This window comes from Anomaloglossus baeobatrachus, chromosome 5, assembly GCF_048569485.1.
Source record: "Anomaloglossus baeobatrachus isolate aAnoBae1 chromosome 5, aAnoBae1.hap1, whole genome shotgun sequence".
Lineage (NCBI taxonomy): Eukaryota > Metazoa > Chordata > Amphibia > Anura > Aromobatidae > Anomaloglossus > Anomaloglossus baeobatrachus.
In genome coordinates, this window is record NC_134357.1 from 233,072,023 (window position 1) to 233,083,277 (window position 11,255).

The 11,255-nt window shown below is 43.9% G+C and overlaps 1 protein-coding gene across 2 annotated transcripts in view; it reads left to right on the top strand.

Moving 5' to 3' along the window:
* Positions 1–7,573, top strand: part of NDUFS8 (NADH:ubiquinone oxidoreductase core subunit S8) — a 29,594-nt gene extending 22,021 nt beyond the window's left edge. For both annotated transcript variants that reach the window (XM_075347343.1, XM_075347342.1), the window contains exon 7: positions 6,844–7,573. In XM_075347343.1, the coding sequence (XP_075203458.1) occupies positions 6,844–6,975 (132 nt within the window). In that variant the 3' untranslated portion in view covers positions 6,976–7,573. The remainder of the gene's footprint in view (positions 1–6,843) is intronic.
* The last annotated feature ends 3,682 nt before the right edge of the window (positions 7,574–11,255 follow it).

The following is an 11,255-nucleotide window of genomic DNA, read 5'->3' on the forward strand; positions in this document are numbered from 1 at the left end:
TTACACGCAACGACATCACTAACAAGATATCGCTGGGGTTACAGAGTTCGTGACGCACATCCGGCGTCGTTAGCGACGTTGCATGTGACATCTACGAGCGACCGCTAATCATCGCAAAATAGTGAAAAATCGTTGACACGTCGTTCATTTCCCAAATATCGTTGCTTGTTCAGGATGCAGGTTGTTCGTCGTTCCTGAGGCAGCACACATCGCTACGTGTGACACCCCGGCAACGACGAACAGTGTTCCTGCACCCTCCGGTAACGAGGTGAGAGTGACTTAAATCCGGCTGATCTCCGCCCCTCTGCTTCTATTGGTGGCCCGCTGTGTGACGGCGCTGTGACAGCGCACGAACCTACCCCTTAAAGAGGTTGTTCGCCGCCCACAGCGACGTCGTTAGGAAGGTAAGTACGTGTTTCGCGTCCTAGCGATATTGTGCACCATGGGCAGCGATTTGCCCGTGACGCACAAACGACGGGGGCGGCTGCGATCGCTAGCGATGTCGCAGCGTGTAAAGCGGCCTTATCTGGTGAACTGGCTTGCAAGAATACCAATGGAGTGTAATTCTGGTATCCCAGTAAAAGCAGGGTACTTTTAGGGATCTAAGGTGTAACCTGTTTGCTTCTTTCCTCCCTGTTTTCATGTGTGTTAGGCTAGTTTCACACTTGCGTTGTACGGGATCCGTAACATTGCGTTGTGTGACGCATGCAACGGATGCGTTGCATATAGTGGCACAACGCATGCTACAGATCGTACAAAATAACGCAATCCGTTATGAGCATGCGCAGTTGTGTAAAGACAGCTGTGTTAACGGAATCCGTCAAATGACGCATTCTAACGGAATCCGCCACCATAAGCGTCCATTATAAAAACAACGGACGCCTAACGGATTCCTGCAGGTTGCGTTTTTTTGACACTCCGCCAAGCGCAGAAAAACGTTACATGCTGCGTTCCATCCGCACGACGCAGCGTCAAAATAACGACGCTGCGTCGTCCAGCGGATGCAACGCAGACACTTGCGTTACAGTGCGTCGTCCATACAAGTCTATGGAAAATAGCGCAGTGCGTTAACGGACTGCGCTATTCTCCATAGTGACGGAATGCGCTGAACACAAGTGTGAAACTAGCCTTACCTTGTGGTTGTTTTGCCAGCAAGATGATGCATGAAAGTAAATTGACCACAAAATGTGAAAATTAAAATATTTGTAAACCATCAGATTGACACATATGCATGTGCCCTAGAAAATAAATATCTGCAGCTGAAAGGCTACACAAAGTAAGTATATCAGGTGCATGTGCCAATACATACCAATAAGGACACTCTATGAAAAAGGTTATATCAATCCTAGAAAGAAAAAGATCGAATAGTAGTGACCGGGTTCATAGTGGGCACACTGCTGCCACCCCACACACCAGTGTGCGTTTCACACGAGCTTTGTCAGGGAGTGAATGTAAAATGTGTACGTTCCAATAAGATCAAGAAAATCCATACATGATCAGAGTGTCTAAACTTTTCACAGGTACTGGAAGTGTTCTGTGTAGAGCACAGGAAAAATTTCATCCTAAAAATGCTATCCAAAATGTTATTTATCCAAAAAATGATCATTTATGAAGCAAAACACAAGCACCCACTGATATCTATCTATGGAAATATAGGGGGGTTTCCTCATTACTAGTAGCTCAAAGGCTCTAGAAAGAGACATGGTTCCCCCCCACCCCTTTCACAAACAAAAAAAAAAAAATATGCTCTCAAAGCCAAATGTGTTTTTTTTTTTTTTTTTCCCCCTCCCCTTTCTGACCCCACAGTGTGTTCAAACTGCCATTAACATCTGTCATTACTGTAACAGCAAGTGTCCGCCTCCCAATTTATGTTCCCTTCAGAATCACAAGCTGAGCAGTGTATGAGGACTAAAGCAATTTTCACTTTGCCACATCTTTGCTTATTTCTCAAACACCACTGGGGTTAAAAATATAGTTTAAAACACTGAAAAAAGAGGCTCTGCAAATAATGTCCACTTCACACGCAACGACATCGCTAACGAGATATTGCTGGGGTCACGGAATTCGTGCCGCACATCCGGCCTTGTTTGCGACGTCGTTGCGTGTGACACCTACGAGCGACCGCTAACGATCCAAAATACTCACCTTATCGTTGATCGTTAACACGTCGTTCATTTCCCAAATATCGTTGCTGGTTCTGGCGCAGATTGTTCGTCGTTCCTGAGGCAGCACACATCGCTACGTATGACACCCCGGGAACGACGAACAGCGTTCCTGCGTCCTCCGGCACCAAGGTGGGCGTGTCGTTAATGCGGCTGGTCTCCGCCCCTCGCTTCTATTGGGCGGCCACTGTGTGACATCGCTGTGACGGCGCACAAACCTCCCCCTTAAAACAGAGGTTGTTCGCCGCCCACAGCGACGTCGCTAGGAAGGTAAATACCTGTGACTGGTACTAGCGATATTGTCCGCCACGGGCAGCGATTCGCCCGTGACGCACAAACAACGGAGGTGAGTGCTTTCGCTAGCGATGTCGCTGCGTGTAAAGCGCCCTTTACGCCCATAAACTATTCCAGGAAAATCTGTACTCCAAAAGTCTAATATGGCTCCTTCCCTCCCAAGCCCGAGTTTCTGATAAAATATAATTTATTACTCTCTGGGAAAATGGAAAAATCTGTTTTAAAAAATCTCCTAATAAATTTAAAAGAAAAAAAGCATATTTTTTTCCCCACTTATCTTGATGGTCCAGTGGTATAAAATTCTGTAAAATAATTGTGGCTTAAAGATGCTCAGCACACCTTAAGATAAAATCTGTGAGGGGTGTAGTTTCCAACATGGGGTCACTTGTGGGGGGTTCTACTATTTTAACACCTCAGGAGCTCTTTAGGGCTACAGCTTCCTTTCAGTAAAATGTTGTGTGTTTTTTTGGTTTTTTTTTTTTTCCCTTTCCTTTCAATTTGGGTTAACTCTTTTGAAGCATGTGAAGGGTTTTTTTTGTCATAAAAAGGTGTAGTTTTTAAGATGGAGTCTTGTTTGAGGGGTTTATATGTCAGAAAACCCCAAACGTTACTTGAAATGTGAAGTAGCCCCTCAAAACACAACCGGTTTTGTAAATTTAATTGAACAATTGAAAACTTGCTGCTAAACATCAAAGCTTTCTATCTTCTTTGCAAAACCCCAGAGCTTTTAAAAATGAAGCTGATGTAAAGCAGACATGCGGTAAATGGAATTTATTAATTGTGGTGGTTGACTTTTAAGGGAATACAATTTCACATTTATAACATTTGCACGTTTCTACATTTGTCAAATTTGTGATATTTTCATAAATGCAAATCATATTGACTTAAATTTAGCAATTAACAAAGTTCAACGTGTCATGTAATAATCTCAGAATCGCTAGAATATGTGAGGCTTTCCAAGTATATATAAAGAGTCATGCATCAGATTTGAAAAATTTGCCTTGGTTAGGAAGGTGAAGACTGGTTTTGGCAGGCAGAGGTTTACTTTGGGACGTGATATCTATGCTAATATTCCATGCGATTTCATTTTAACAAAAAAAAGGTAAAATATCACTTTTTCCCTCTGAGCAGTAAGTCCTCAGTCACTTCTGAGCTGTTATCTTTTTATCATCAGACGAAATTGCAGTGAAAGATAACTATTCTGTTAGGCCAGGTTCACAGAGTGTATTGCCTGGTCCGGTGGCAAGTTTGGGGCTGGAGATGTGAGGTCAGTCTGGACATTGCGGTCCGTATATGGATTGTGAAATATGCTTCAGTGAACCTGGTCTTATAGTATGAGAGTAGACTATGCGTGGCTGCAATTACAATCTGACATTTGCGGCAGCAGACAAATTGATTAAGGCTATGTGCGCACTGGGAAATGGAATCTTCTTGTGAAAATTCCGCATGCTCTCAAAGATTACCGCACCCGCGGTAAAAAACCGCGGGGAAACCGCACCCGAAAACCGCATGCGGTTTGCCGCGGTTTTACCGCGGTATTATTCGCGGTATTGCCGCGGTTTTGCAATAAAGCACATTGAAAAAAAAAAAAGTCATTTAATTCTGAGATAGTAGATAGACAGAAGAATAGATAGAGGGATAGATAGACAGGGATAGATAGACAGAGGACAGATCGCTGCATTTCCCACGGTCGGCAGTGAGTTCACATTACCGGCCGTGGGAAATGACCGGTAATTACCTCTGCTGTCTGCTGCTTTCATTCAGCGCTGTGGCTGTGACAGTGGCGGCTGGATGGAAGCAGCGCAGGACCTGTGGATTACGCCGGAGCGGTGGATTACGCCGGAGCTTTGTTTCGGGAGGGGTTAATAAAATGGTGAACGAGGCTTGTTTGTTTTATTTAAAATAAAGGATTTTTCGGTGTCTGTGTTTTTTTCACTTTACTTACGGGTTGATCATGTCAGCTGTCACATAGACGCTGCCATGATCAAGCCTGGAGTTAATGGCGGTGGTCCCCCACCATCATTAACCCCTTGTATTACCTTGCTACCACTGCTACACGGTGGCAAGAAGAGCCGGGGACACGCCGGTATTGCCGCATAATGCATGCGACAGTGCCGGGGCAGCTGCGGCTGATATTCTCGGCTGCGGGAGGTGGGAGTGAGGCGGGGGACATTAACCCTGTCCCTCTCCCTCCCCAGCCTGAGAATACCGGGCCGCCGCTGTGTGCTTACCTCGGCTGGAAGGTAAATATGCAGCGGAGCCCACGTTCTTTGTTTTCTATATTTCCGTTTTCTTTCTATGTGTGTTCTATGTGTCTGTGTCTATGTGTTCTGTGTCTGTGTGTTTACTCTGCACGGCTTCCTCTTCCTGTAATGACATCACTTCCCTGCAAAACCGCAGACAAGCGATGCACATTACCGGAGGTAAACCGCGAAATACCGCAGGGAATAACGCAGGAAAACGCAGTGAATCGCACAGAATTTGCTGCCTGCGTTATTCCCTGCGGGATTTCATGATTAACATTGAGTCAATGGAGTGAAATCCCGCAGCGACGTGCGGAAAAGAAGTGACATGCACTTGTTTTTGCTGCGGGATTCCCGCAGCAAAACATGCAGCTGTCAAATTCCGCCCAGTGCGCACAGGATTTTTTTTCTCCATAGGATTTGCTGGTGATTCACTGCAGAGATGTTATGAACATTTTCTGCAGCGAAACATGCAGCAAATCTGCGGAAAATCCGCGGCAAAATCCGGTAAGTGCGCACATAGCCTAAAAGTTAATTTGCACAAGTGACAAAAATAAAATGCACAGCCATTTATCGCTAAACAATAGCGGTGTACCCTAAAAAGTGGAACCAGTGTACCCTAAAAAGATTATGTTGGACTTAAGTTCTTAGCCCCATAGAGGAGAATAACCAATCAGCAGCTAGTTGCTAACTGCTTGCCATTTCTGCTTGGCGACAACCTCAACAATGTCAGCAGAGCAGTTCTTTATCTTCAGTTCTGCTCTGTCAACTGGGTGTCCCTGCTGACATCATGCTGATTGATAGCTGGCTCCCCGCAGTTAAGCGGGCTTTACACGCTACGATATCGTTAATGTTTTATCGTCAGGGTCACGTCGTTAGTGACGCACATCCGACGTCATTAATGATATCGCAGCGTGTGACCACTTTTGTGCGACCTAAAACGATCGCAAAAGTGTCAAATTGTTTGCCGAGGAGAGGTCGTCCTAAATCCAAAAATCGGTCACCTCTCATTAGCGATGTTGTTCGTCGTTCCTGCGGCAGCACACATTGCTGTATGTGACACCGCAGGAGCAAGGAACATCTCTTTACCTGTCTCCACTGGCAATGCGGAAGGAAGGAGGTGGGCGGGATGTTTACATCCCGCTAATCTCCACCCCTCCGCTTCTATTGGACGCCTGCCGTGTGACGTCGCATGACCCGCCCCCTTAGAAAGGAGGCGGATCGTCAGCCAGAGTGACGTCGCAGGGCAGGTAAGCCGTGTGACGGGGGTGCACGATATGCCCGTGTCGCACAAACGATGGGGGCTGGTACGCACGATAGCGATATCGTTACCGATATCGCTACCGTGTAAAGCCCCCTTTAGGCAGTGGGGAGCTCACTGTCAATCAACATTGCATCAGCAGTGACACCCCATCCGCAGAGCGATAGAGCAGGAACTGCTGTCAATCTGACCGCAATTTTCTTGCATCTTGTGATATCACAAGTGGTCAGTGACCTATCTGAGTCTGGAGAGATAGACATCAGGCAGAAGCAGGTAGTCTGCATCTACCTGCCATTAAGTTCTTGGCACCCCTACTTAGATACTTTTAAGTGTGAACACATAACAGAATTACAGAATTTGAACTTGATGGATTAGTAGTTCTTTATTTTTGTTTAACCTTTCCCAGTCCATTCATAATTATGTATCACTTTATTATTTGTAATCCACCATGTCATTTGTTATAAGAAAGCTATCCAACCCTTTTTAAATGCTGATATATTGTATTGATACTCATGTATTTATATATGTAAATGAGAGCATGGTTTGTGGGTTAGTTTTTTTTGCCGAAGATGAATATGCCCAATTTTTCGAACCTCTCACTAATGAATGGTGGCCACCTTTTGAACTGGCTCTAACTTCCCAATATCCTTCTTAGAATGTGGAGCCCATACCTGGTTCCAATATTCTAGATGTGGCGTAAGTGATTTTATAGAGGGACTCCCCTGATTTTCTCTTTTTATATACCCTAATATCTTCCTGTGATATTTTCCAGTCTAGTAATAACTTTAAGAAAACTGTGGTGAGGCGATATACATTTTAGAAAGAAAAGTGAGGTGTAAATTCCTAGTTATTTTTTGCTTCTCATCTGTTCTCTTTATTGCAGGGCCCCAATTTTGAATTTAGCACAGAAACCCACGAGGAACTCCTGTACAACAAAGAAAAACTCCTAAACAACGGTGACAAATGGGAGACGGAGATTGGGGCAAATATCCAGGCTGACTTCCTCTATCGCTAAGCAGTTTGCTCCCGTCAGATACTCAAAGCTGATTTCTAGCGGTTTTGTGCATAGGAAATTGTTTTATACATGCGTACATTGCACACATACACACATACACACATGCATACATGCCTGCCGTCACTTTTCCGAACACCCACTTCAGATCCAGAGAAGCAATGTAGACAACCAGCGGCTTGCCTTTTGCTGCTTGTTGACCACTAGAGAATTGTTTGATATTTAATAAATCAGATGATGAGGCCGTCCTACAATCCAGTTTCTTATTTGCTGCTACCTCCTGATTTTATAAATGGAATAATTTCTTGTATTTCAATAAAACCAAACATGTACCCCTACATAGGGAGACTGTTTAGAGTGTGCTGTGGAGCGTTATGTATAATAGTACACATCACTTTCTCTGATAGAATAAATTACATGGTGACATTAACTATTTTATGACAAAGCTTAGACTGTGCAGATTAATGTTGGGGGTTATGACATCTCTATGTATGTATGTATGTTCTGGGAGTACAGCTCTGTATGTATCTGGCAATAGCACTGCATATCCGTGCTTCTGCTAAATTTAATGTATTTCTTATTAAATTTGATTTTATTTGAATTTCGACTGATATATACTGCGTATTACACCGTTACTGATATGCAACATTTCTGGACTATTAAGAGGCTGCTGTACAAGAAGCTGGGGTATACTGTATGTGGGTGTTACAGTGAAAAAAAATCATGTAATTGTCTGAAGTTAATAGCTATGTAGCTTCTGTACAGTACAATGTTTTATAGTGGAACACTAAGCAGTCTTCTGCTAGTTCCTAGGCGTTTGTACTGCTTTTGCATTAGGGTCAAAGCAATAATGTGCATACGCTGCAATTAATGAATACATTAACTCCATTTTTGTTATACATGTAAAAAAAAACATGAGCAACTAACTTAACAAGTGCAGGCACTCAGTGTATCATGATCATTTACATACATGTTACAATCTGCTTGTGTTCTCATGCTCTTCTCATGCTCTATGAAGTAACCTCGTCCATTCAGCTGAGACATGCTAAGTAAGATCACTTAGGTGTGAGGGTATAGCAATTGTGGAAGTATAGTGGGTCACAGCAGTGTAATGCAAGTACACTGGAGATCAAAATTAGAGAACAGCACACAATTTCCTAAATGTTGCTGTCATTGTGTAGTCCTGTGAATATATCCTAACAAGTTTAAAATACTGCTAGTTTACTTATTTCATAAAATGAATTTATTCCTAAGCACATAATACAAATGTAAATGAGAAATGAAAAAGAACACTGATCAAAATTAGAGAACACTTTCAGATTCTTGCAAGTTATTGGTATTAATCTGGCACCTGGTGCTATTTTCCTTAAATATCTGACAAACCCTATGTAACTGGCAGCTTAACTTTCCAGTTTGCACCGACTTTGCAAAAATGGTGTGCCGTTCCAAAGTGACAAACCCTCCAGCAGCAGGTTGTCCAGATGATACTAAAAGAGTAACCTTATCATCCATAGCAAGAGAAGTTGGTTGTTCCAAGTCTGTGATTTTGAGAATTTCATCTTTACAACATCTCAACTTCATTCAAGTCTCCCCAAGAAGGCTGCTCGCACTCGAAAGACAAATGCAAGAGCGGATATGATAATGCGGAGAATCTCCATGAGTAATCGTTTCAACACTGCAGCTGGAATTTCTCGCCAGTTCAGCACTGAACAGGGTAAGGATCTGTCTTGTCATACAGTGTCACGACATTTAAGAGCATTTTGACTGAAAGCCCACTTTGCAGTGACTAAACCTCTCATTAGCAAAAAGAATCAAAAGGCTAGACTCACTTTGGTGAGGAACATGTTTTATCCAGCTCTTCCAGATTGCCCTGATGTGGTGGCAGTTGGGGTAATGAAGGGTTAATAACAGCTCACAACGTTTATCAAGCCCAAAATTAGTGATGGGAAGGGGGTCTATGAAACCCCATCACTAATCTTATAAGTAAAAAGAAATACACAAACACTGAGAAAAATCCTTTATTTGGAATAAAATATCAAAAAGCACCCTCTTTCACCACTTTTTATTAACCCCAAAAAACTCTCCTGCAGGTCCGACATAATCCATGCAAGGTCCCACAACGGTCCTGGCTCTGCTACATCCGAGTCTGGAGAGCCCAAAAACATGTCCGATATCTCCAGACTCCGGGAAACACTGACAAGGACCCGGCTGGCAGCAGTGACGTCACTCAGTTCACTGGAGGTCATAGCCGGGTTCCCACGATATGATCTCTGGTGACCTGAAGCACTCTGGGTTAAAGTACGGGGCTATGTCAGCCCTTTAACACTGACAGTGCCGGCCAAAGGTCAGAGTGTGCAGCCTGCATCCCCGTGCCGGCAATGTCATTATTTAAGTGCTGCACATCTATTCATGAATCAGAGGGTTAAGGATGAGCAGATCTGTTATCCTGAGCCTCCTTGTTCATGAGACATGCAGAACTCCTCTGTGAGGAGTCCACTATAATAATGCAAGGGCGGGGGGGACTTGCACAGAGGACTGCTGCACATCTATTCATGAACTGGGAGGGTCAGAATGAGCAGATCTATTTATCCTGAGCCTCCTGGTTCATGAGACATGCAGCACTCCTATGGTAGGAGTCCACTATAATCCTCCTGTCCACTGTAATCATGCCAAGGGGGTTTCGCCCCCGCTTCTATTATAAACGGCTCCATGCCCACGTGGACTTCGAAAAAGAATGTTTATTCCGTCTGGAAAACATTGGGCTCCATTTTGAACACGCCCCTATCGTGTGACAAATTGTCATACCTGGAATCAGCCTGTACATTCTAGGCTCATGGTAGCTGCTAGATTGTACGGGCGCCTTCAGTTTTACTGCTTTTCACGCCCACCTGCTGTCCTGGTGCCTGTGATTGTTTACAGTCAGCTGCCACTCGGGATGGGGGCACATCTGGCTGCAATCAATCACAGGCATCGGTGGGTAGGGAAAGCAGTGCATATGTGTGAGTAGTGATTAGCAGCCGAGGAAGTGAATGCAAGGCCTGGGAGCAGCGTACAGCCATGTCGGAGCCTTGGTAAGTACAGCGCGCTTGCTCCCATTCCCCTATCCCTTCTACCATAATTTTTAATCTTCAGATTCTGATCCCCATACACTTGTATGGGAGCTAGATTCCGGACCAGATCCGGATTTTAAAAAAAAAGAGAAAAGGACCCACCGGTCCCGGTTTTATGTTGATAAACTTTGGATCTTTTGTAAAACATTGTTCTAGTGGAATGGTGCACCCCTTACACAAAACCTTCAAATGTTCATCAATGCAGATTACATTATTTCTGAAAAAAGCAAGTGATCATACATTGTTCTCTAATCTTGATCTCCAGTGTATATCACTTGTTTGTTTCATGTGAGGAAGAGATCTGACCAGTTTAAAAAATAAATAAATAAATAAATGGTATTGCTCATTCAAATAAATCTCCTGAACGTCACCTCAGTCCCAGCAGGATGTCTGTTGACAATGATTCTATTTCTTTTTATTCTGTATTAGTGATGTCCACTAGGAGAGCTGCTGCAATAATTCTTTTTAACTGAAGTTGTGCCTAAGTGAAGTGTGTTATTTACTACTAGCTGTAGTACTCAGCGTTGCCTGGGATAGTAACTGTCTCTCTCATTTTCTGTCTGCCTGTTTCCCTCCTCTCTATCTCCATCTGTCTGTCTTCCTCTCTGTCTCTGTCTCTCTCTCTCTGCCTGCCTCTCTATCTTCATCTGTGTGTCTTTGTCTCTCTATGTGTCTCTGTAGCTCTGTTTCTGTGTTTGTGTGTGTGTGTGTGTGTGTGTGTCTGTCTCTGTGTCTCTCTGTGTGTATGTCTATCTCTGTGTGTCTCTGTTTGCATCTGTCTGGGTGTACTGTATGTCTCTGTCTGTGCCTCTCTGTGTCGATCTATGTGTCTGTGTCTCTGCATCAGTCTCTGTCTCTGTGTGTTTCTGTATCAGTCTGTGTGTCTCTGTTTCTGTATCAGTCTCTGTGTGTCTTTGTGTGTCTGTCTCTCTGTGTTTGTGTCTGTGTGTACCTCTTTCTCTCTGTCTATGTTTCTGTGTGTTTCTTTGTCCCGGTGTCTCTGTATCATTGTATGTGTGTCTCTTTATCAGTCTGTGTGTGTCTGTCTCTCTGTGTGTCCATGTATGTGTTTGTCTCTGTCTGTCTCTTTGTGTCTCCCTGTGTATCAGTCTGTGTCTCTCTGTATCAGTCTGTGTGTGTCTCGGTATCAGTCTCTGTGTGTCTCTGTCCCTG